Raw genomic sequence first — 26,747 nt, 5'->3', positions numbered from 1 at the left:
TCCATCATGCAGCACTGGATTTCTCCCCCCTGGCTATCACCCATATTCTACTGACAGCATGTGAAGGAGTGTGGGCGAGCAACAAGGGACACTAAGCCCTCCAAGACACGGTGACACCAACTAGCAATTGGTCGGGCCACTTCAAGCAGCAGCAGCAGCACAGGAGCAAGTGAACCAGGTGTCCAACAGCAGCAGTAGCACCGGCAGCGCAGGAGGAGCAGGTAGCACCGGTTCGGCCAGGGTCGGACTGGGGGCCCGGGGCCCACCGGGACTAAGGTCCAGGGCCCCCTCTGACCCCCCTGCCTCCCTACTGTGGCGCGCTGAGCATGCTTGTGTGAAGGCGCTGCTCGGCGCGTCTGCGTGTAGGCGCCGCTCCTCACTGAACAGTGCCGCGCGCATGCGCAAATGGCGCTGCGCGGCACATAGAAAAATCTTTTTTTCTTTGAAGTATGATCGGCGGGGGCCCATTAGGGGTCGGGGCCCACCGGGTTTTTTCCCGGTATCCTGCCAGGCCAGTCCGACACTGGGTTCGGGCTTGGCTGCCCCCTGCAGGCTGCACGTTCTCCCATGTCTTCTTGTCCCGTGCCATCTGCCGCCAGTGTCTGGAGGGGCGCTGGAGCCCCAGGGATTCTCTCCAGAATTGTAAGGGTGTATATAGCCATGTAAAAATGTTATTGCTAGCGAGAGATTGAGGCCCAGAATGAATGACTCATTAAGAGCTGTCACTTTGATTGACTGCAGTCACAGCAGTAGTGCAGGGTGTTTGTAGCGGTGCTGATAGAGACCTGCAATGAGAGCCAGTGAATTGGATGATTTCATACATCCCGAGCTGGCGGCGGTGCGGCCTCAGAAAGTCTGAATGGGCCTGCTGGCTTAGGGAGGACCGGGCACTGCAGCTGGAGAGAATCCTAGCACTCTGGTGCCCCTCGACACTGGCGTCAGAAGGCACAGGACAAGAAGACACGGGAGAACATGCAGCCTGCAGGGGGGAGCCAAGGCCAAACCGGTGCCGCTACCTGCTCGTCCTGCGCTGACGGTGCTACTGCTGCTGTTGGACACCTGGTTCACTTGCTCCTGTGCTGCTGCTGCTTGGAGTGGCCCAACCAATGGCTAGTTGGTGTCACCATTCCTCGGACGGCTTAGTGTCCCTTGTTACTCGCCCACGCTCCTTCACACGCTGTCAGTAGAATATGGGTAATAGCCAGGGAGGAGAAATCCAGTGCTGCCCGATGGATCGTTGCCCTGTTGCCTTTTCTGAAGAGAAGCAGAAGCGGAGTTTCGGTAAGTTAATTCTTAATAAAGGCTTTAAAGTTAAATATGTCTCTGTGTTTTTCTTTCGTTATATACAGTACAAACACATTTTTTTTAACAATCTTTGATGTTACTGGTCCTTTAATAAAGTTCTTAATACAGAAGACAGTAATGATTTAAATCAACATAATTCTGCACCAATTCTAGGATCACAAAGCTTATTTCTAGAACCAATCTGGGTCCTTTTGAAAAAAAGTTCAAGAACCACTGGGTTACAATGATTATTTTGTTGCCTTTTCAATGATATGCTGAATATCTTTGTGTTCAGTAGCACTCCACCATAACAGCAGGGACAGTAAAAAGTAGAGCCTCTTCGATAAATGGATGGTGCTCTCTAGTGGACATTACTTAAAATGAAATTCAACTTAATGTATTGGCAGTTTTAAAATTACTGTGAAAACTATTGTGAAACTGTTTTTAAAAAAATTTATTTATTTGGTTAAAAAAATACTGTTAGATAATGAAGATATCGATAGATATTGACCATTCTGAACTATTTTTTAAAAAAGTATTGGAATAATGACACTAGTGAGAACACACCGTGTCACCCGAATACATTTTTAAGTAAAACAGTGTGAATATAAAGTGGCACACTTCGCATTTCCATTACACTTCATCCTGGAGTACAAATTGGTTCCCACAGAGAGACAGGCCTGCAGAAATCTTGGAAATAGAATAAGTGTGCCTTACAAGAAAATGATTCAGAAAATGAGAATTCTTTGTTACATAGTGTTGGGCAATAAGGTCATCCCTACAGCTGTCAGAATTTAATTCTGCTGATCGAGGACTCTGGAGCAAACCATATAGTTTTAGTATCAGCTCATGCTGGTTGGCAGAAATGAATCATCACCTGCCGAAAGCCCACAGCTGGTATATGTGTCATCTATTTAGGATTACAGAAAATGACCACATCGAATACAATATAAATATTTTACAAACAGAAAGATGAGCACCTTTCCACTGGTTCTTCTGCAGTGGATTCTTTAAAACAAGTCTTTAAAGAATAGGGGGATTAAATGACTGAAATCTGAATACAAAAAAGATATTGTTTTTACGCTTATTAAATAAGCAGCACTATATTTAGCAGTATTATAAAATATGGAATTTGTCAAACACCAAGAGATATAAATGAGTCCTTGCTTTCATGAGCTCATAGTTTTATAGTCATATGTATTATACTGCATATGCATCTGATCCATTTGCCTTGTGATGTTCTTTTCATCATCACTTTTATGCTCTGAATTATTTCCATGAAGAAAATGTTGGGCTCAATGGTGAGATAGTGTTGTACAGGTATGGGACCTGTTATCCAGAATGCTTGGGACTTGGGCTTTTCCAGATTAGGGTTATTTCTGTAATTTTGAACTACATATCTTAAGTATGCTAAAAATCATTTAAACATTGAATGAACCCAATATAATTATTTTCCAATAAGGATTAATTATGGCTTAGGTGGGATCAAAGTACAAGGTACTGTTTTGTTATTAGAGAGAAAAAGGAAATATGTTTAAAATTGTGTGTATGGAGTGTATGGGAGATTACCTTCCAATAATTTGGATATATACCCAAAGACTCAAGTGGAACATGGAGCAAATAAATTCCCATCTAAACAGGCATAGCATAAAATTGTCCTTTGTCTTCTGAATTTAATTTTTTTTTATCTACACAGCATAAATATTTAGCATTCAATTTAGTAGGTTTGCTCTTTTGAAAAGCTCTGATTAATCCATCTGAACATGTAAATCAAAACTCTGCCTTTAAATTCCCTGCTCTTTACATTGTCTGGTGGCACCATTAGCAATTCTGTTGTTATGTGGAGTATTCAGATTGGAGAACTGCATTTTCAGAGACAAAGCATTAACTGATAGCACATGTCCAGATTATAGCCAGCCATGTCAAAGTCATCCAAGGAGTTAAGAGTTCCCCCTCCTCTCTTATTATACAGAGTATGACATCTGCAGAACAAAGTGTTGCTTGTCCTAAAGCCAAGATGAACATAATGGAAACATTAGCCTGCAGATAACTTTTAATGTCAGCTTAATGGTTCCTTAATGTGTAAAGGGTTTGAGAGAGATTTCAACTGGTGCTGTGGAGAGTAAAGTAGGCCAATGTTTGAAAGGGGTGGGGAAGTTCCTCCTATAGTGCAATATAGTTTATTAAGGAGCACTGAATAACAATGCATTTCCAAATAACTGCTAGGTCTAATACCTTATTTGTATGTGGTTATCAGAGATAACCTGATGTTTCTTTAATCAGACAAATCTTAATTTTATTATGCTTTTCTATGTATCACCCTCAGTAATGCATAGGACCATTACATGATCAGTATACGTATACTTAGTAAATTCTTTTCTTAAAATTGATGTATTTATATGCTAATCTGTAAAGTATTTTATCCTGGTCTTCTTTACCCTCCTTATTGCAATGTGGTATCTTAGGAGCCATGTTCTGCTTATTGTATATAATATGCAATAAAATGAATGCTATATTGGTGGTTCATATTTTTAGTTTATGCAGATAATATCTTACATGAATAGCAATATGGCTACCCCTACTAATTGTCTACATTCCTTCTCAAGCAAGCATTCCAGTCTATCTGTAATACAATTTATGGATTGTATTTCTGACTTAAAATGAAAAACATCACAGTTGCAACACTCGAGTTATAGAATTTTTTCTTTGTCCACATCTCTTACTAAATTGTTTTTGTTTATTACTTCAGAATCGCTGTTTTCCTTATACTGTATTTGACACTATTCCCTACGAAGTTTTTCTAGCTTAAATTATCATTATACTTATCATAGACATACATATGAACCCTTAATAACAATTGCCTTACCGCACTGAGTAAAGCCATGATTTGTGGAAATATCACATTAATAATGTTTACTTACAGGCTTTTGTATTTTCACAGGTAATCTTGATTTCATTTTTTAATCTTTCTTAAGTGTACTTAATATGTATTTTTTTTAATTTTAAGTATAATGTTTGCTCTTCAACTTGAAACATATTCACATTGTATGCAAGTAAAACATATTTTCATAGATCTAATAATAATCCTTGAACGCTTCCATACCAGTTCCATGGTCTGTTCTGTGCATTGCTAGACACTGCATGTTTTTCCATTATGTGAAAAGAATACAGAAACTTAAAATTAATTTTACAGGTACTGTAACTTCCTTGGGGACATAGACTGAACAGTTTCAACATGAAAACAGTTAATTGTTGCTAAAATCTATGTTGCTCCCATGCAAAAAGGCATTTTGCACATTTGATGTATTTGTTTATGGTTTTAAACATAACTTATTATGTAGAATTTAATATATATTTACTCTGTAAATCTGAAAAATATGCAGTCAAAGTATCATAAGCCTTTTTTTTAATTCTAGCTTTACTATGTAATTCAACCTTACCAAAGGAGCAGAGGCTTGTGTTTATTTCGTAACAGAATTCCAAATACAATTCCATAAAATTATGAAAATGTATAATATATATGTTGATATATGTTGATGTAAATGTTATTTTTACTTGATATAATATATGATAAAAGTGGCATACTGAGGTGACATAAGGTTAAAACAAGTGAAGACATTTTTTACATTTTGAAGGTAATTTGGAAGATATGGTAGTAAAATATCTTCTGTGCTCTAAATGCCTCTAAATTCAGTGCCAATAAGAGTAGCTATCATGATACACACACACATATTGGGTATGTGTATCATGATGGTGACATTTAAAGGGAAACAAATTAAATGCATAGCAATCCACTACAATAATGTTTTAGAAAAAGAGGAGAGGGTTAAAAAGTAAATCACATCAAGAAGCCTGATCACTAAAAGCAATCCCGACAGGTCTTTCTGTCACTCCACACCTAATAGCACTCTTTCTATTCACGTTAAGTGCAATCAGGTTAATAGTTAATAGTTGAGTCAGGAATATATGAATAGTAAGTAAGCTGGATTTAAGGTCACATTACATCTTGGATACAGCTGATAAGTAGAAAGGGTCAGGGGAGGGGATGTTACGTGCCCATGTTTTACATCTGCAGAAAATGTCTGAACTATCCACAAAGAATAATGTAGTTCAAAGGGAAAATAGGGCTTTTATTTTGTATATTTAGCTTTGTTTTGTTGATTCCCATTTAATATAACTATAAATGGTTTATAATACCTGGGAAAAACACAAAATAATTAGAGGCAGGTCATAACAAATGGCTTGTTAGCAAAAACAGATTTGGTGAAAAAACCTACTTCGTAAACTGTATGGGCTAGAAATTATTGCTGAGACAATGTTTTAGTTGATTGTCTTAAAGAGAATGCTGTGCAGTGTTTGGATCACCATGTGTTGTCATCAGCTAACAAATTGTATAGGCCCAATGAGATACTTTTTCCTGATCACAGGACAGCATGTGCCTGATCAATCTTCAAAATGAAAATTCTGTCCTGGTAGAGGAATCTGACAAAGAGAAAGCAGATTTATAATCTGCTTTCTCTTTGTTAAAATCTTGAAAAAATTTAGTTTTTTTCCCTAGAATCCTCTCATATCTACCAGGGAGCTGTTATCTGGATACCTTCCTATTGTTCTGCTGGTTGGCTGCTGGGAGGTAAGGGAGGGGTGATATCACTCCAACTTGCAGTGCAACAGTAAAGTCATATGACTGGGAGCACCTGAGAAACTGACAAAATGTCTAGCACCATATCAGATTTCAAAATTAACTATAAGAAAATCTGTTTGCTCTTTTGAAAAATGGATTTCAATGAATTTAGGACAAACTAAGCCTTTATTTAGGACAGGTGATAGGGCATCACCTGTCCTAAATAAAGGCTTAGTTTGTCCTAAATTCCTTGCTCTCCAATCCCAAACTGCATGAAGGGAAAAAACATTGTTTTTTAAAGAGAAAGGAATTCGGTCATGGGCAAACATGTTTTAGCTAATAGTTGATAGTGCTGCTCCAGCAGACTGCACTGAAATCCATTTTCAAGGGTATTTTCAATAAAAACTCAAATTTTTCAGTTTTCAAAAAACATTTTTTTTTTTGAGATTTATTAATAGGGATGGGCGAATTTTTTCGCCTTCTTTCGCCTCAGAAATGACGCCCATAGACTTGTATGGCGTTGTGCATCAAAAAAAAAGACGCCCGTCCAAAAAATATCACCACGCAACTAATTTTTTTTGAAGTCCATAGATTTTAATGGGCGCCGGCGCATTTCGCCTGTGGGAAATTTTTGATGAAACGGGTCAAATTCGCCCATCAAGGTCATGTAGAAGTCAATGGCAGAGGTCCCTGGAACCATTTGAAGATGTTTTTAGTCTTCATGATTTTTGAGTTCTTTTTGATGGTTTGCACTTGAAAACTCAAGAAATTCTAGCAAGTTTTTATCACCGATAACTCGATCAATTCAAGTATTCAAATTTTTCCCCTGATTGCATTGATTCGAGTTTTTTTTATAAATAAGCAAACATTCCAGTTTTGAGTTTGGGTAAAAAAACTCACAAACTCGACCTTTATTAAATAACCCCCAAAATCACTGAAATCTGAATACAAAAACTGTGTGTTTACCCTTATTTATTAAGCAACACTATGGGGCAAATTCACTAACGCGCGAAGCGCCGAACGCTAGCGTTAATTCGCTAGCGTTGGGCATTTTCGCTACTGCGCAAATTCACTAACGAACGCTGGCGTCGTTTCGCTAGTGTTACTTCGCAACCTTACGCCAGGCGAATCTTCGCTAGCGACGAAACTACGCAAATTCACTAACTTGCGCAGTGTAGCGAACGCTAGCTTTTACGCTAGACTTCCTTCGCCACCTCAGACCTGGCGAAGCGCAATAGAGTAGATAGGGATTGTTAAAAAAAAGTCAAATTTTTTTCTAAGTCCCAAAAAACGCTGGCGTGTTTTCTACATGATGGCTGATAGGCTGAAAAAGATCGAAAATTTTTTGGGGCTCCCCTTCCTCCCCCCTACATTTCCTGACTCATGGCAACTTACCTAGACAGTGGGCACATGTGTAGGGCAAAATAAAAATTTTATTTGCAGATTTGAAGGTTTTCTAGGCATTTGTAGTGCAGATACGTGTTCCTCCATTGAAATTTGAATTTGGCGCCGTATGCAAATTAGCCTTCGCTAGCGCAACTTCGCTTTATATAGCGAAACAACGCTAGCGCAACTCCGCAACCTTACGCTACCCCTGTGCGCAACTTCGGATTTTAGTGAATTTGCGAACCGCTGGCGAAACTACGCCTGGCGAAGTGCGGCGAAGTTGCGCCTGGCGCAACTTCGCATCTTAGTGAATTTGCCCCTAAGGGGGTTATTTACTAAGATCCGAATGTATCTCATGTTTTATTCCGAATGAACCCGATTCTGACTTAAGTTTTTTTTCCCAAATTGTAGGTTATCAATTTTCACGATTAAATCATATATATCGTTCCATCTTTTTTTAATTATTCGGTCTGTAAAGTCCATGATTTTTGCAAAAATTACGAAAAAAATCATGAAATTTAAATGAACATTCCTTTCCATACTTACTGTTTTTTTTATCCAACACAAAGTCCTCCAGCACCCATTTTAGGAGCATAGGTGGACATTTGGCACACTTTTTGGTTAGCAAAGGGGAAGGAGCTACTTTTGTAAAGCTGCCCAAAACTGAAAAAAAAATTAAAAAATAGCCCACAGGGGGAGAGAGGAGGAGGGGGGAGGAAGGTGGCCAGGAATGAGGGGAGGAAGATGGTGAGAGGGCTCAGGACCTGTTTGAGGGGGGCCAAGAGGAAGGAGTGGAGGGAGCTGCCTCTCAAATACTGTAAGTCCTGAGTCCAAGGGGCAGGGGTTAGATAGGGGGTCCACAGGTAGGGGATCTAGAGTTAAACCAGTGGGGGGGGGAGAAGTCTCTGGAACCACAGCCAGGACAGGTGGAGGTGTGGCAAGGAGGAATTGTAGGAGGAAGAGGAGGATTTCTCAGTGCCCTTGCAGGAGGTCACATGGCCTGGCAACGGTTCCCGGGGGAGGGTGCAGCATAGGTTAGGTGGGGGGAGGGGACCCCATTAGTTAGGGGGAGGGGAGAACAGTAGTTAGGGGGGATGGGGACCCCATTAGTTAGGGGGGGCATTAATTAGGGGGAGCCCATTAGTTAGGGGGAGCCCATTAATTGTTGGGGGGAGGGAAGCCCAGGGGGGAGAGCCCAGCAGGGAGGGAGTGGAGGAGAGTCCACTTAAGGCCAGGAGGAGGAGGACGAGGAGGAGGGCCCTCATGAAAAAAGCCCACTGTTCTCCAGTGAGGAGAATGCAGTATTAATGGATGAGGTGCTGCAACAATGGGGCATGTTGTTTGGCGCGCAGTCCCATCTTGTGAGCAATGTATGCACTGTGTTCCGTGAAGGACCTGTGGCATACAAGCATTTCAGAAACCTGAGGAGGTGCATCAGAAGGACGTTTGTGGTCCGTAGGGCGAAGGTCCTTCTGGACACCGTTGGTGAAGAGGTCTGCTGGTTGGAAGGCGAATATCTGGACTCAGATAGGATACGCAAGTTCACATTTCTTCAAACAATATATTTTAGATGTTAATCACTGTCTATGCTTGTTTCTTTAGCTCAACGTACATATTTATCTTGCTTGATCCATCGGGTGCAACAGCCCTATAAATATTTTTTTAGCGATTTAACTTCAACATTGTGACACAATATACTTCTTAGTCCTAGTTAAAAATATTAATAAGTTAAATACAATAGTGACTTACTTTCATCTTCTTTACGTCTTCCTCTTTCTTCATGCGCCTGCGCAGTAGAGCAAAAAGTTGAACTTCAACTGAAAAGTCAGCTATTTCATTCAACTGCGCATACGTCTTCCCCGGGAAATTTAAAGAAAGAGAAAGACGGAAGAGGATCGCTCCGTGGTGCTAACTGGTATAACCCAGGGCCGGTGCAGTTTTCTGCTGATAGGAGCACCGGCCTGGGGTTTCAGGTTAAATCAATGCAATCACTTAGGAGGTACCTAACATTTGGCACCCCTAAGTACTGCAAGCCTTTCCTTCTCCTTTAAACAGAGTTTCAAGCACTAGTGCTCCATTTCTGTTTATGAAATGAGCTTCTGCAGCAAGTCCAGACAGTTTGAGGTTAATTCTTGTAATTTACAGAAAAACTAGGCGCAGTAGTGATGGGCAAATCTGACCTGTTTTGCTTTGGCAACTATTTGAAAAATGGGGATAAATTCAACAAATGCATTGTAGTAAATAGCCAACTAAGATTTGAAATGCCCCTAACTTTTTACTTAGATTTCTGAAAAATTCCAGCTTGAGTTTTAGTGTAAGTTTTTTTCTGTAGATGCTGCTGCCACAGTTGCTGCTGCCGGGGTAAGTAGCCAGGATGAACACCAAGGGCTGGAAGCGTCATCTGTAGAACTACCATCTCAGACTGTATGGGTCTCCGCGAGCTTGCCTGACACATTCCAGCCTACAATGGCGCAGCAATGCAGCCAATATCTCCGCTGGGCGCTGGATGGCCCGTATTAATGGCCATCTAGTTGAACTGAGGTGGGAATTGGCTGCATTGAGGCAAGAGTAGGCTGGAGAGAGAGCGCTAACTTTACGAACGTCAGGCAAGTGATGACTGGCGCACAAATGCTCTTCTGGCAGTCCTGGGCCACGCACTGCATGCGCCTGCTTCTGCTGGGTCTGATGAGGGGTCACTCCCTGGGCCCTCTTCTGCACCTCAACCACCACTCCCACGTGCTGCCCAACCAGCTAGGGCAAGGGGACCTGGACGGGGGTCTGAGCCTGTCTGTGGGCCCACTAAAAAGGCAGAGTAGGTGTCCTATCTGGGTCCCTACTGTCGCTTTCCAACCTCAAGTGGACTATACCTCTTCACCCAGTCCCTCTGTGGCCACAAACTGAACTGATGCATCTCTTCAGGACACACACGATCCACTATACGATCCCATGGGAATGAGCACCAAACATCAAGTCCCATTGTTTTTCAAATCCTCATCCATAAATACTGTATTCTCCTCACTGAGGGGCGCGATAACATCTCGGTGGACTTTCCCAATAACTCTCGGAAGCACTTATAACATCTAAGTACTCTAACATATGTATTGTGTGTTTGGCCAATTACTAATTTGCCTAGACCTGTGTGTTGGCCTACATGCACAAGAGAAGCAAATGTTTCATCCATATTTATAACATGCCATTCTGTTTCTTTGGCCAAATCTGAAACACTTTTCTGTATACGGTGATAATGTTATATGCCTGCAGTGGTAACACTGATCTTGCGCAGTGCTCAAACACAATATTTCCCGTCAAAATTCCTCTATTCAGGAAATAAATAGGCAACTGGAGGATCAAGAGAACAGGAGCAGGAGGAATAACATTAGAATCAGGGGGGTACCTGAGACAGTCCACAAAGACGAGATATGCCCAGCCCTGATGTGTATATTTAATACAATACTGAAGAAGGAGTCGGATGTGGATAACGATATGAAGTTGGAGATAAAGATAGAGAGAGCACACAGAGTGCAGAAATCAAAAGCAGCCCCTCCTAATGCTCCAAGAGACATCCTATGTTGCCTACATACTGTAGTTTCTCTCAAAAGGAAGAGATTATACAGAAATCAAAAAGGATCAATAACATTGATTATGAAAATAACAATAATTTTTCCCTCCCCTCTCTCTCCTTCACATTTATGGATAAAATATAAACCAACAATGCATGCTTTGTTTCTGGTTCCTTATCTATGTTAATTAATGTTTTAGAGAGACGAGAAAGAGACCTTGCAAGTTTAAATATTTCAGTTTATTAAGTGCCATATTGGGGCACTAGGAATTTACAGTGGATATTTTTTCATAGTTATGGATTATAATTTAAAATGTATTTATTTATTTTTTTCTTCTTCACTAAATTAACTCTTTTTAGTGATGTAGAACAAATGCAGGATTGCAGGTATACATGGTTATTTTTGGTGACAAGCTTTTTAGGTCCACTTATTCTTGAATTAAGGTTACTGTCATTATATCTGTCCCCCATCATCACCACCTTAATATATATTTAAATAGCAGGAGGGTTGGGACCGGAGGGGTGATCACTCTAGTTATGATCCTAACGGGTTTCATCCAACCACATACCCCAAATTATACGGTGCTTTGCACCTGGGCCGCTGGTAAGTTATCACAGCTCAGGGACTGTACCCTGACTAGTTTTTCACTGCATAAGCTTACCCTTTCTTTCATCTTTTTCACTTTCCCCTCCACTCTTTGGTTCCTTATATTCAATATGCAAATAAAAGACAAATGTGAGGAAACATATGATTAAACTTTGTATTTGGATGCCTATGGCTAACACAATTAATATGGAAGGTAATATATTGTCCTTTAATGTCAATGGCCTGAATGAACCGGTTAAACAGGCGCAGATACTTCACCAATGTAAAAAAACAAAAGGCATTGATTGTAATGATTCAGGAATCCCACTTTAAGAAGGACCATATCCCAGTGCTTATATTGGTTATATTGCTTCCTTCTTCAAAACTTTCAAAAAAGAATTAATTCCACAACTCCTTTGCTATTATAATAGTATTGGTGATAGTAATAATTTTTATCCTCAAGCACAGGAGGTGCACATTACTATAATCCCTAAACCGGACAAGGACCCACAACTATGCCCAAGTTATAGACCGATTTCTCTGATTAACATAGACCTGAAAATATATGCTAAAATACTTAGTAATAGGATAAAGAAATACTTACCGGACCTTATTCATACTGATCAGGCGGGCTTCACACCTAAACGGGAAGGAAAAGATAATATATTTAAAATTATTTCTTTGATGGAACATGCCCAAGGGAACAGGGTACCTTCAATTATTCTTACTACGGATGCTGAAAAGGCGTTCGACAGGGTGTCCTGGACTTTTCTTGAACAAACTTTACATAGTTTCGGCTTTGGCCCAGCAATGATAAATAGAATAATGGCTCTTTACGAGGGGCCCACAGCTAGAATTAGAATTAATGGGACATTGTCCCCTACAGTACATATCTGCAATGGGATGAGACAAGGATGTCCTTTGTCTCCCATTTTATTTGCTGATGACCTATTACTATATCTTACAAAGCCAATTACATCTCTTCCAAAGGTCATGGCTCTCATGAAAAATTTTGGGGAACTTTCTAACTTGAAGGTAAATTATAATAAATCAGAGATTTTTAATATAAACATACCACATGCTAGAACACAATAACTGAAATCTAGTTTCCCCTTTAAATGGACTGAGCTAAGTATTAAATACCTGGGCATTAAAATAAGGGCAGACTTAGGTAAATTGTACCAAGGTAATTATCTTCCACTGCTGATATCTCTTCAAAAATTGATAGATGTTTGGGACAAACTTAGATTGTCATGGTTCGGCAAAATCCAGGCTATCAAGATGGTTTTTATGCCTAAACTTTTATATTTCATTTAGGTGCTACCGATAGTGATTCCAATTTCCTTTTTCAAATCTATCAGATCCATGATCTCTAGATTCATCTGGGGGGAGAAGAAACCAAGTTAAAACACACTATATTAATAGCACCAAAAGAAAAAGGGGGCCTGGGATTACCCGATTCATACCTATACTATGTTGCAACACACCTAGTCAGGATATTAGATTGGTCCTCAGTTAATCCACAAAAAGACTGGACTAGGTTGGAACATCTTACGACAGGCTTTCCCTTAACTAATAACTTATGGATAGAGAAGGAATATATCCCTAAAGCAGCATGGCATCATCCTTTAGTGGGGACCATGCTAGGAGTGTGGCATAAAAATAAAATTAGATTAGAACTAACACACAACCCTTGCATTTTACAACCTTTAATGTTCAATCCTGATTTTCCTCCAAGTCTGGAAAAAGGGTAATTTACTAGATGGGGGTAGATGGGCAGTAGGGAGACTACTTTAAAAGACTTTATTAAAAATGGAAATATAATCTCTTTAGCTGAGATACAAAAAAGATGGAATCAACATCCCAGAGATATATGGGGATATAATCAATTGTATGCGTATCTCAAGTCAAAAGTATCTGCTGATTGGCAAAGAACTGAAACAGAGTGGGAAACCTTACTCTCTTCTTCAAGGGTCTTTGCTAAACCTCTTTCCAAACTATATAAACTTTTAGTAGAAACCTTGTCAGTAGGCCCAGATTCTCAACGTCAGGAATGGGCAGAAGAATTAAACATAGAGATAACTGATATCATGTGGAAAGACATTCTTAAATCCATATTTCTGACATCAAAAGCCGCCAGAACTAGAGAAGCGGCATATAAATTGTTAACACGATGGCATTATACGCCAAGGAAAATGAAAAGATTATATCCTAATAATACTGATATATGCTGGAGCTGTAATATATCGGAGGAAAACCACACTCATCTGTGGATAACCTGCCCAGTTATTCAGGCATACTAGAAAGAGGTTCTCCAGATAATAAATGAGGTTACAGAACAAGACATACAAATAAATATGCCCCAGACAATCTTGTTGAACATGAAACATGATAGGAGTACAACACTAAAAGATCCACTTACCCTTCATTTATTACAGTCTGCTAAAGCTTTAATTCCAATAAAGTGGAAGTCAATAGAAGCTCCAACGAGTAAAGAGTGGCTATATAAGGTAGAAGAAGTAAGACAAATGGAGGAAATTACCTGCCTTAGTCATAATCAAAGTGATAAATATTGGACAATATGGCATCCCTGGGTAGAATTCATGAAGACGATAAATTAACAATCATGGGATCTTCTTTTCTTTTTTTTTTTTTCTCGAATCTTAATAGGGGTACAATAATAGATAAATTATGTGACCTTTTGGTTGTTTACTCCCTTTTCTTGTTTTTCTGTTTTCCTCTGTCTTCATAGATCTTGTTTTTGATTTAAGAAAGAACTTGCTGCTTTATGTCACAACTGTATTTAATGTACATAATGTGAATTGGAACCATACTTCTCTCCCCCTCCCCTACTTTCTTTTTGTACCCCCTCCCCCATTTTTCTTTTTAAAAAACAAGAAAAGAAAGAATTGATAAAAAAAAAAGAAATTTCAGTGGGCAGCTCCAGAATGTCCTCCTCCTCCTTTGCTTTTCCAAACTGAAAGTCCAAGCCTTAGAGGGCAACTGAATGTTGTAATACTATGCACTTTAACCAATCATAGTCCTCCAGGGCCTAGTCTGCAGCCTAGCACTGAGCAAAAGGGCCTATGGGTAAATGCCTCCTCCTGCTGGTCTTAGAAATTTCAGTGGGCAGTTCCAAAATGTACTCCTCCTTTGCTTTTCAAAATGAAAGTCCATGCCTCAAAGGACAACTGAATGTTGTACTACTATGCACTTTAACCAGTTGATGGTCCTATTTCTATTACTTGTGGAATTGTTTTACACATTTTTTCATAAAATATACCTTTGTCCGAAATTCATCTTGTTGGATGTTTGAAGTATTTTTTAATATTTCTTCATATATTTCATAAAATACTTAAACCTGAAAATGTTTCATGTTATATTTATTTTGGGTAAAGATGATATTTTTTTCAAGCCTATTCTTCGTTAAAGGCAAGAAGGTGTAAAAGATCTTGGTAAAACATATTGCTTAAATCAATAAGTAACCATTCATTGGAAGAAACACAGGCTATGGGATTTCACACATGCAGGGCAAGAGTCACTTCCCCTTTAAAATATGAGGTCTCATATATTAGCATCCCTTCCCCTTTAAAAAATGTGATCTGATATATTAACCTTACCTCCCCTTTAAAAAGTGTGATCTGATATATTAGCCTTACTTCCCCTTTAAAAAGTGTGATCTGATATATTAGCCTTACTTCCCTTTTAAAAAGTGAGATCTCATATATTAGCCTTACTTCCCCTTAAAAAGTGTGATCTCATATATTTTATTTTGTAAAACTTTTATTTATTTCCAGCAGTAAGCCATAACAATTTGCACTTGAATTGTGTTGTATTCACAGTAATACATAGCTCTTTACTGGACAATTTTACAATTTAACTTGGCAAACCCTTTTGAGAATGATAGAGTTAGATAGAAGAGCAATAAGAAAGAGAAGAAAGAAAAGAAAAATAAAGGAAAGCTTTAGAAGACTTAGAGAAGTCATGGAAAGGGGGAGAAAGAATGGTAGTTGGTTTTCAGGAATCAGAGTGTTAGTGGCTGTTGACACCTATTCGAGCCACACCGATTACCTTATTACATACTAGAGACCTTTATTTTCTTATCTTACACTGTAGTTGAACTTATATATACCAATCCCACATTCCTTCCTCCCAACCAGGTTTCAAAGTACTATTTTCGGTGCATTGTTTGTCCCATTTGAGCCTACAGAATCAAGCCAATCCATAGGGTAGTTCGGTGAGTCCTGTTTCCTGTTAGTATGGGACTCGGTTGTCCAGATGTGGGACAACCTCTTGCCGTGTAGATTTGTTCCAGTATTGGAAGTGTTTGTTCCACTAAACCAGGGGTCAGCAACCTTTACTATCAGAAGAGCCATTTTGCCCCCTCTTCCAATAAAGAAAAATAGTCTGGAGCCGCAAAACATTACACAGCTTATAAACTTTTAAAAGTTTTAACTTTTTCTTAATTTTAACTGTTACAACAACAGAATACAACAAACAGAAGAGCAGTGTGTATGTGTAGGCCTACTTTGAAATAAATTAAACACTGAATAGCCCTATTAAATGCTAGTGTTCTCATCTGTTTAATGTGAATTCTGTTTCTGAAGCTGCATGCTGAATTTCCCTCTCTTGTCTTGAGTGTGTGACTGCGGTAAGGACAAGGATGAATCATCTTGCTGCTGCCTGTCACTCCTGGGACCTTTATACAGCCCTCGCACCTGCTGGCCGCTTCCTGAGTGTGCGACCGCAGTAAGTTAACCGTTAGCTTACCGCGTTCGCACACTGAAAAAGCCGACAGCAAGTGTGAGGGCTGTATAGACGACGTGACAGGTAAAGCCGCAAGACAGAGCTGCAGCAAGCAGGATGAAGAGCCGCATGAGGCTCCGGAGCCGCGGGTTGCCTACCCCTGCACTAAACCAATCCAATAGTTTAGTGTGGGTGGAGATTGTTCCATCCATTTAATAGCTATAGCTCTTTTGGCTTGGAAAAGTTAAAAAATTAGTAGAGTCCTTTCCGTGGTTGATGTCACTGTGTCCACTAGAAAGTTGAGTAACAATATTGTAGGGTGAAAGTCAATTGGTGGAGCCATCAATTGGGATAGGTGAAAAGTATGCTCGGTGTAAGTACTTGAATTGTATGAGCCTGTCTCGTGATCTGATTAATAGGCACAGGCAATCTGCCAGGATTATTTCCCATTGCTCTGTTGTAAGATCCATATTAAGTGGACGTTTACTTTCTCGAATATTATTGTAGATTGTTGATAGTGTTTTTTTGAGTTGCTCTTTGCGCACAAGCTCTTCCAAGATTGATGTTTCAATTTGCAGATTTTCCGTGTGAAATTGTTGAGCGAGGGCATGCCTTAATTGTAGGTAGCGAAACAGCATCCTGTTGGGTAGGTTGAATTTGTCCTTTAGCTATTGGAAAGAAAGCAATACACCACCCTCATATATGTCCCCTATATACTTTACATTATGCTGTGCCCAGACTTGAGGGGTTAAACAAGAGAATAGTCAAAGTCCAGGCAAAGTTTCAGGAGGCAGGCAGATCAGGTTCAAAGTCAGAGTTTCAGGCAGGAATCAGGATCAGGATAGCAATAGCAAAAACACACCCAGGTTCTATAGCACAAGAAACCTATAATTGGGCAGGGTTTCAGTGTCCAGGGCACCCTTTTATGACAAAATCCCGGCACCAGTGATGACGTCATCATACAGCGATGCTGCACACGTGTTCAACATGGGTGCCCCATCTTGGATTTTCATTGCGACCGCCGGGAAGGTGAGCAGCACCGTCGGGTGCTTCTGGCAGTCCTGACAGAGGGGAGGTATTAGAGCTTTGTACTTGACCCTTACTGGGCCTGGGGATCAAAAGAGCTTAGTGAGTTGGCTACGGAGTTGTTGAAAGAAAGAGGAGAGAATCCATATGGGCAACTATCTAATGTATAGGAACCTAGGAAGGAACTTCATCTTAAAAATAATTATTCTGCCTAGCAGAGAGAGTAGAAGTTTCAGCCATCTATCTATTGCCTTTTGAAAATGTACTATTAGGGGGTCTACGTTGAGATCCTTATATTTTTCAAGTTGCGGATGGATATATTGTACTGACTTGTACTATTGCGAGGGTGGGATCAATTATTTCCATTGCCCCAGGATCAAGGGCCATTATGGTTCCATGGCTATGGCAAATAGGCCCGGAGAGAGTGGACATCCTTGTCGGGTGCCTCTGGGAGGAGTTATGGGATTGGACAGTTTTAAATTGGACAAGATTTTGGCTGTGGGTTTGTCATATAGGGCTTGCAGCCAGATTAGGAAGTTTTTCCGAAAACCAAATATTCTCATAGTTTTCAGTAGATATTCCCATTCTACAGAATCGAAAGCCTTCTCGTTGTCTAGTGAGGCAATGATTCTAGTACTGGGGTTATCATGGGTGATCGTGAGGTTTGTGTAGAGTCTCCTGTTGTTGAGTTCAGCCGCTTTATGAGGCATATAGCCGATTTGGTCTGGGGTATTATTGATGTTAAAAAATAATTAAGATGTCTTGCCAGGACCTTGACTAAAATTCAGAGTCCGAATTAATGAGCGGAATGGGTCTGTATGAGGCATGCAGTGAGGGATTCTTTCCCGGTTTTAAGAGTTGAACTATTGTGGCTTCTCTGAAGGAAACTGGTAGTTGGGCTGAGGTCAGTGTTTGATTAAAGATATCATTAAGATGTGGTACTAATATCGTGGCAAATGTAACATACCATAGGTTTGGGATACCGTCCATTTTTCCAATTAGGCAGGGCATCTAGTACTTCTTGTTCTTGGATTGGGGAATCTAAAAGTTCTATATTCTAAAGGCAAGTTTGAGAGAACTAACTGTTCTAGATAGTTTCTTATCTCAGAGGGTTTTTTTGCCAGTTTGGACGTATACAATGTTTGGTAGTAGTCCGCCAGGCTCTGGTTGATTTCAAGCGGATTAGTAATTAATTCATTGTTCTAGTGCATGTATAGCTGGTCTACTGAGTTCCTCTCTGGCTAGAAATGCCAATAATTTACACTTTTTGTCCCCTTTTTCATACATTGCAAATTTGTGATATACAGTAGTTGCCCCCTTTTGAGCATATTTCCATTGTATTTGAGCATACTGTATTCATGCTATTACATGATCCAGTCTATTTTGCTCATTGGGGTTTTGGATGTATCTCGCCTCCGCCTCTCTCAATGCTACCTCCACGTCAGCTAGAGTTTGGTTAGATTGTTCATGTACACAGGCTATTTGTGAGATATACTCGCCCCTCACAATCGCCTTCATAGCATGCCAGACACTTTTCAGAGGAGCTGAATTAACATTGGTTGTAAAGTAAGTTGTTAACGTCTGCTGGATACTTTTAATTAACACTCAGGTCCCTCTGGAGTAATTAGAATAAACTGCATGATAAGCATGAACTATCCAAGGTTTTTTAAGTGTGTAAGGGTTAGAGGAATTACAGAGATGTGTCTCCTGGAGACAGATAATATGAGGGTGGGATTTACGTAGAGCATTGAAGACCAAGGAATTTTTCAACAGGGAACTTAACCCTCTAACGTTCCAGTTATTTCTGACATTGCAGATTTCAGCTATTATGTTTCTTTGATCCCCCTTAGAGCATGAGTATAGAGAAAGAGAAGAGGAAAAAGAAATGAAAGTAGAAAAGTAGCATAAGAGTAGAACAATTATTCCAATGTCTCCACCCTACATCCTCCTATAATGGAGGAGTTTTGTACCCATAACATTTTAAATCCTTGAGCGGTGCACCTGAACTGTGCTGCACCCTTAACTCTTAAACAATGCACTCAAAGTACAGTTAACACAATATTGTAATAAAGATTACAAACAGTGGTTATGCAAACGTAAAAAATTATCAACCTGTTTGGTGCTCCGTGGATCTGCAGCATGCAGGAATTATCCTGTCATATCAAGCTATTTGAGCATGGGACAAAGTCAGGTAACATTTGTATTAGTTGAGGTAAATTATTCAGACCTATATGGGATTTTGTAGACCGGATAACCTGTTTCTTCAATAATACCCAGCTTGTCTTACTAGCGTCTGTCCAGCCAGTGGGTGGCTTTGGTTGGAGAATTAATGAAGTGGTTATTTCCATCTGCCGAAACCCAGAGCTTTTCCGGGTAAAGCATAGCATATTGCAGGCCTGCCTCTGGCGGTACTTGCGTAACTCGTTAGAAAAGTCAGGGTAAAGAGTGATAATCGCACCTTTCATACCGTAGCTCTCCTTTTTGATGTGCCACTGCCAAGGCTGCGTCTCTGTCTCTGAAGTTTAGGAGCAGGGCTATTATGGGCCTAGGTGGGACCCCCGGTGGAAGGTATGCGATGCGCATGCTCAACAATGAAAGTTGGAGAGAAAATACCTGCACCCAGTTCCTCTTTAAGCCAAGTTTCCAGGAATTTTTTTGCATCGGGCCCCTCCACTCTCTCTGGGAAACCAACAAACCTAATGTTGTTCCTCTGTAGGTGTTTTTCTAGGTCGTCAGATTTGGCCTCTGCTGCCTCCAGCCTTTGGTTTAGTTGGTCAGGCAGAGGATTGCAGGTATGTTCAAGCTCACCTATTCTCTGTTCAGCTGCACTTGTTTGTTCTCTGATTTTCTGAAGGTCCTGCTTAAGGATCCCGAAATCTGTTCTGAGTTCTTCAACTTTTGCCAATGTGGCTGCATGGCAGGTTTGAATAGTATTTTATATAGTCAAAACTACCTCCGCCAGAGTTAGGGCGCTAACATCGCTTGCTTCCGTTGGGCTTTGCAGACCCGGTGGCTGGGACACCTCGGATTGCACTTGCCTAGGTTCTCCATTTAATGTCTCATCAGAGTTCTCTGCTGGAGTAAGCAACGGATCGGGTGTCTGCGTAAGTCTAGTGTGATGTTCTTTTGGCATCTCTGGCCTGCGTTGTTCTGCCATTTTGTTGAGCCGTTTCAGGTCTCTGAGATGGGACGAGTTTTCTGTCCTCGTTGGCTTTTTTTTGCCCATTAGCTGTGCCTTGATAGTTTCAATGAATCCACTGCTCGTTTATATGTCGGCAGTGTCAGGATATATGCAGGATTTACCAGTGAATCAACGGATCTGAGGTTTAATGTGTCCGCTCACATTGCGAGTTGGCCACGCCCCTGGGATCTCATATATCAGCCTCACTTTAAAAAGTGCATTTGGACATTTGAGCATCAATATCTCTTTTAAAAAATCTTGTCTAAGATTAAAAAACCTGTTTGTGTGTAAAGGAAAGGCTTATTTAAAATTAGGAAAAAAATGGATTTCAAAAAAATAATCACTAAAATATAGTGATTTCAACTCAATAGGACTCAATGGTCCTCAACAGCTCAAACCTAGAGTGGTTTTTATTTTAATTCAAAGTGCTAAATTCCAATGTCTTTACAGAATATACAATGTTTTCTGCGTCAACTGCGGATGTTCACATTTTCGTGAAAACAGCTAAAAAGTCAGAATTTTTCATGAAAACCGTCCAAAATTATCGTAATGTTTTCATAAATTCCGAATTTATTGCCAACGTTAAAAAAAACACAATTTTTACTCAATATATTTTAGTAACCCCCTTATGTATTGCAGTATTATACAATATGGAGACACACTTGCAAAGAAAAAAATGGCAAGGCGTTTGACAAACACCATGATAAAGAATTATTAGTCATTACTTTCAGGCAGGCCCAGGCCAAGCCGGCCAGGAGCTCAAGGCAACCAGGCCGGCCGCTTAACCCCCTCGCACGAATGCCCGACATGAAAATGCCAGTTGGGGGGGCATGCACGGAGGAGCGCGGCAGAGAGTGGAGGTGGGGTTATGCAGAAGAAGAGGTACGTGCTCTAGGCAAGTGCCTCTTCTGCTTCCTTTAGTTCCGTCGCTGCTTTCAGGAACTCATAGTTTATTAGTATTTTATATGCATCTGACCTATTTTCCTTGTGATTTTCTTTTCATCTTAACTTTTATGCTCTGCTTTTATCCATAAAGAACATGTTGGTGGAACTGAATTAGGAGAAAGTTTTTTTTCTCCTCAAATTGAAACTCACCCATACGTTTTCACATGATAAACCATAAAATATCATGTTCTCATGGCACTGACTCCAGAAAAACTTTTCTCATAATTCAGTTTTTCCCATAGCCTACAATTCCAATTTTTTCATGTGATAAGTGAGATACATTTTTTTTCAATAAAATACTTCTGTCTCTATGGGAAAATCGAATTAGGAAATTAGCTTTTCAAATTGAATCTGGCTCAATCTAATCAGTTTATACATAATTCTCATATAATCAATGTCTTTTTTATACATGCTAACATTCTATAGCCCTTGCAGTTTCAGTCTGTACTCAGTGGATCATGCATGAAACAGAATTATTTTATTTTTTATTTACAAAGTGTGAAATGTATTAGATTATAGGTTCTTGTTAGCAGAGTCCAATTTTATACAGATATGTTGGTGTGCAATGGCAGTAAATAATGTGTGATGGATCTAGGTAGGAGTTTAATCAGCATATATAATAAGGGCTTAGCAACAGGACTCAGAATTGTCAGGAGTTTAAAATAAGTAAATCTGGGGCTTTTATAACTTTAGTTAAATTCAATAGTTTGTATATTTGCAACATGTTCCTTTATCAAAAACAATACAGTCAAGATATTATGTAGACTAGAAATACTTACTTCATCAGTTCAGAGAGAAGAAAACGTTCCGTTCAGTACACTGAAGGCCTGAGAGTTATGCCTCTAACACAGATGTTTGATAAAATATATCACTGCAAAGGAATAGATGACATTATAGAAAGTACATGCATTCAGGGATTTGCTGATAAAGCCAGAATGTAATGAAAACATGTTGATTCAGGGAATAAAATCTCTTGGCTTTAAGTGCCTGTGCTATTTAATTTTTAGTAGCTGTTTTGCTTTTTATTGTACATAGAGAGTTATATGAAACTTTTCCTATAACTTGTTAAACTATTCATAATGATAGTTTATATCTTAAAAGTACATGGCTGAGTTATGTGGGATCTGTGAGGCCTGTGGGTTAATGAAATGAGCTGGGACAGCTCCCTGCAAACAAGTCTGAAATAAAGCAGTCTTCCAGCAATAAAGCTTGTAGTTACGTCTTTTGAGGAGAACCTGAATATAGTGGTAAGGGGACTTCAAGATGCTAGGGAATGTTGTCACCTCTAGTTAGCTAAACATGGAAGGATGGCTTTGTACAGCTCCTTTGTTTAAAACCTAAGATTTGTCTTTACATTTTATTTTGTTATAAGACTGTTTGTTAACTCTCTTCTGCTCAGAGATTTCAGCATTTTACTGCTGTCTAAAAACCTAACTGTAGCCCTAAAATAATGTGGAAGCTTCCTGGTATTAAAAGGGATGTTCACTTTTGTATTCATTTTTGTTATGTCATAGATGGACCTGTTCTAAGCAACAGTACGGCGGAATCTATATGGCCTTAAATAGGATGTTTTATAGTTATACATGCATTTTTGGATTTTATATAGGGAACTATAGCTGGATCTACAACTTTTAATTACGTTTTCATTTATCTTGTGTTTTTCTTTAGGGTAGGACTACATGGACATTTTTGTTGCCATCTGACGCAATGAGACAAAACGCTAGTTCTGCGACAAGTCACATGCGTTTTGTCCCATCGTGTCGGATCACGACGAAAACGTCTATGTAGTCCTACCCTAACTTATCTTTCCTGTTCTGCCTATTAACATCCTGCAAATAAAAATGCTATCACCAACACATTCAACACAAGACCGATCAACTGAACCAGCTAGTTCTCCAACTACTGGAAAAGTAAATATTGAAAGAAATATAAAATAATATAAAATCTATAAAATATATAGACTAGCTGTCTACATACCGCATACACCCCCGGGTTCTAAGAGAGCTTAGTTCAGTTTTAGACCAGCCCCTATTTCTGATTTTCTCAGATTCACTTTCATCTGGTATGGTGCCTATGGATTGGAGAAAAGATGATGTTATTCCAATAATTTAAAAAGGTATTATGATCTCAGCCTGGCAATTATAGGCCAGTAAATTTGTCATCTGTGGTGGGCAAAATATTTGAAGGCTTGTTAAGGAATCACATTCAAAATTTTGTCCTAGTCAATGGCATTATGAGCAGCAATCAGCATGGCTTTTTATGATGAGGTAAGTAAGATGCTGGACAATGGGGGGGGGGGCAGTAGATGTGATCTATTTGGATTTTGGATTTTGCCAAAGTGTTTGATACTGTGCCCCACAAACTGCTTTCTAAACTAAGGTCTGTTGGGCTTAATGAAGTTGTTTGCACATGGATAGGAAACTGGCTACAGGATCGGGTACAGAGGGTGGTTGTTAATGGTACATTCTCTACTTGGAGTAAGGTTCTTAGTAGGGTCCCTCAGGGCTCGGTATTGGGTGAACCTTTATTTAACTTGTTCATTAATGACTTAGCGGAGGGTGTTGTAAGTAATGTATCAGTGTTTGCAGATGACACAAAACTATCCAGCCCAATAAATTCCATCCAGTATGTGGCATCCTTGCAACACGATCTTGACAAACTGGAAATCTGGGCAGCTAAGTGGCAAATGAGATTCAATGTTGAATAAAAGTCATGCACCTGGGATGTAAGAATATCCAAGCCACTTATACCCTTAATGGGACTGCAGTAGGCAAGTCCATTATGGAAAAGGATTGGATTCTTGGATTCCTTGTAGATGATAAACTTGGCTGTAGCAAGCAATGCCAGTCAGCAGCATCAAGGGCAAATAAGGTCTTGAGCTGTATTAAAAGGGGCATAGAGTCACGGTAGGAGGGGGTCATTCTTCCACTGTATAGAGCACTTGTAAGGCCCCATCTAGAATATGCCGTACAGTTTTGGTCTCCATCACTCAAACAGGACATTATTGTATTAGAGAGGGTACAGAGAAGGGCGACAAAGCAGGTTAAAGGTATGGAAAATCTTAGCTATGAGGAAAGACTGGCCAAATTGGGGATGTTCATGCTGGAGAAGAGGCGCTTAAGAGGTGATATGATAACTATGTATAAATATATAAGGGGATCATATAATAATCTCTCTAATGCTTTATTTACCTGTAGTTACAGCTGACACAATGTCACCTATTCCGATTAGAAGAAAAGAGGTTCCGCCTAAATATTCGGAAGGGGTTTTTTACAGTGAGAGCTGTGAAGATGTGGAATTCTCTCCCTGAATCAGTTGTACAGGCTGATACATTAGATAGCTTTAAGAAGGGTTTGGATTGCTTTTTAGCAAGTGAGGGAACACAGGGTTATGGGAGATAGCTCATAGTACAAGTTGATCCAGGGACTAGTCCCTAAACTTAATGTTTAAGAAAACCTACCCCTTAAAATGCATATGCATGATTATACATTACTGTCATTTGTTTGCATCTGTTGTATCCATAACTTCTTGTAAGGAAGCCTTCAAATGACGTAATATTAGTTTAGTATAGCAATTTAGCAGCAAAAGCCTTTCGACTCTGACTAGTGCACTATGCACTCATATTATTGTACACAATCATTTACATTTGCAGTACATTTAGGCAGCACTTTTCTTAGCAAAAACAAAATTTCAAAATCCTCTAAAAGTCAAAATTGATTTAAAATGGTCCAATAGGATCAGCACTGCTCCAATTGTCTTCTATAGGACCTTGACAACTTTTACCTGGCAACGTTTTGTATTAGAGGTTCTCGTGATTTTTACACTTAATAAATCTTGAATTTTTAGAGCTTTTTAAAAAAAATAGGAAACCCCAATGTGGAAAATATCAGAATTCAATTGTTAGTAAATCAACCCCGTAGTCAGGAAACAAACACCTCTGTTGAGCCATTGGGCTGGCCTAATCTTGTATCACTGATCTAGCTTGCTTACCAAGTTTTGTAGCACTCATGACTAGGTAATGACTCTAATATTTTTGACTTTCTTTTCACTGTTCTTAGTTAGATTAACCAAGTAATTGATACTATGCTCGGTGGGAAGATGAGAGTAGTGATGGGCAAATTTGCGCGATTCGCCGCCGGCGAATAAATTCGCTGGTGAAAGTTCGTCGGCGTCAAAAACGAGACGCCGGCGCCGTTTCGCAAATTTTTTCACCGGCGCCGAATCTCGCAAATTTTTCGGTGAAGCAAAACGCCGCAAATTCGCCCATCACTAACTGCGAGGACAGAAGGTTGCCATTGCACTTTAGTTATTTTATGCCTTTCATTTCTGTTTGTATACAGTAATGGGTGTCAAGCATAAACAAGTCCTAATCTTTTTTGTAACTTCTCTCTTTCTTCTGTATGTTTCAGGAGTTTCAGGGAAATGTCACTATATTTACTATGGAAAACATTCAGAAGGAAACCGTTTCATTCGTGATGACCAGCTCTGACTTTCAGGACTATGGCTTTCATGCAACATCAGACACTTGATCTGCGGGGTTTACTGCAAATGTTCCTTAACTCAATCAAGAAATTTAAGTGGAATGTAAACAATGTGGGAAACCATATTCTTTGTAACTGAATGCAAAACAATGTTGAAATCTGTGATTTGTACCCTTGTTACTAGAGATTCGTAAAATGAAAATATCACTTTTAAAAGAGAACCCCTCTTCTTTAAAACAGTAAAAACTACAAAATAATTTTTCAGCATACATGTTCCTTGACTCAAGCAAGAAATGTGTGAAGTGGAGTGGAAGGTCAATAATGTAACTGAATATTCTTTGTAACTGAATGAAAACAATGTTGAAACCTATGATTTGTATCCTTGTTACTAGAAATTCGTAAAATTAAAATATAACTTTAAAAAAGAACCCCTTTTTAAAATAGTGAAAACTACAAACTAATTTTTCAGCATACATTTTATCCATGGATGGTTGTTCTGTATCTATTGTTCGCTTCTAAAATGTACTTGCTTTGACTGTGCAATATCAAGTTGTCATAAAGCCCATTACTTATATTTTATTTTATATATCAAGTAGATAGCAGAGTCCATCTACGGAATGATGCTTTGCTCCTTTCTACTGCCTGATATCTGTGTGGCTGTCACCATCAGTCAGCACACTGGGGTAAAAAAAATGGAATGGATAGTGACAGTTTTGTCTGAAAGCCTCTATGGTCCAGTGGTATTGAAGAACATTTAATTCAATACCAAGGTGCATGTGTTTGTGGGGTTCACATATTTTGCTACCGCCAATTCAGGTAGGTATCTCCTGAAATTGCAAGGGAGTGCTAATGGACCGGCAGCAATTAAAAATTAATGTCTTGACTGTTACCCTGATCATCTGGTAGCAGCCACAAGAGAATTCTACTTAGGG

General features: G+C 39.5%; 1 protein-coding gene across 4 annotated transcripts in view; it reads left to right on the top strand.

The window, feature by feature from the left end:
* The window catches only part of lrmda.L (leucine rich melanocyte differentiation associated L homeolog), a 991,211-nt gene extending 964,831 nt beyond the window's left edge, over positions 1-26,380 (top strand). For 2 of the 4 annotated variants that reach the window (XM_041568595.1, XM_041568596.1), the window contains exon 6: positions 25,744-26,380. In XM_041568595.1, the coding sequence (XP_041424529.1) occupies positions 25,744-25,823 (80 nt within the window). In that variant the 3' untranslated portion in view covers positions 25,824-26,380. The remainder of the gene's footprint in view (positions 1-25,743) is intronic. The other 2 variants (XM_041568594.1, NM_001096630.1) reach the window with 2 other exon arrangements.
* The last annotated feature ends 367 nt before the right edge of the window (positions 26,381-26,747 follow it).

The sequence above is a fragment of the Xenopus laevis genome, chromosome 7L (genome assembly GCF_017654675.1).
Source record: "Xenopus laevis strain J_2021 chromosome 7L, Xenopus_laevis_v10.1, whole genome shotgun sequence".
NCBI lineage: Eukaryota > Metazoa > Chordata > Amphibia > Anura > Pipidae > Xenopus > Xenopus laevis.
The sequence above is the reverse complement of the archived record's forward strand: the minus strand, read 5'-3'. Positions and strand labels throughout refer to the sequence as shown.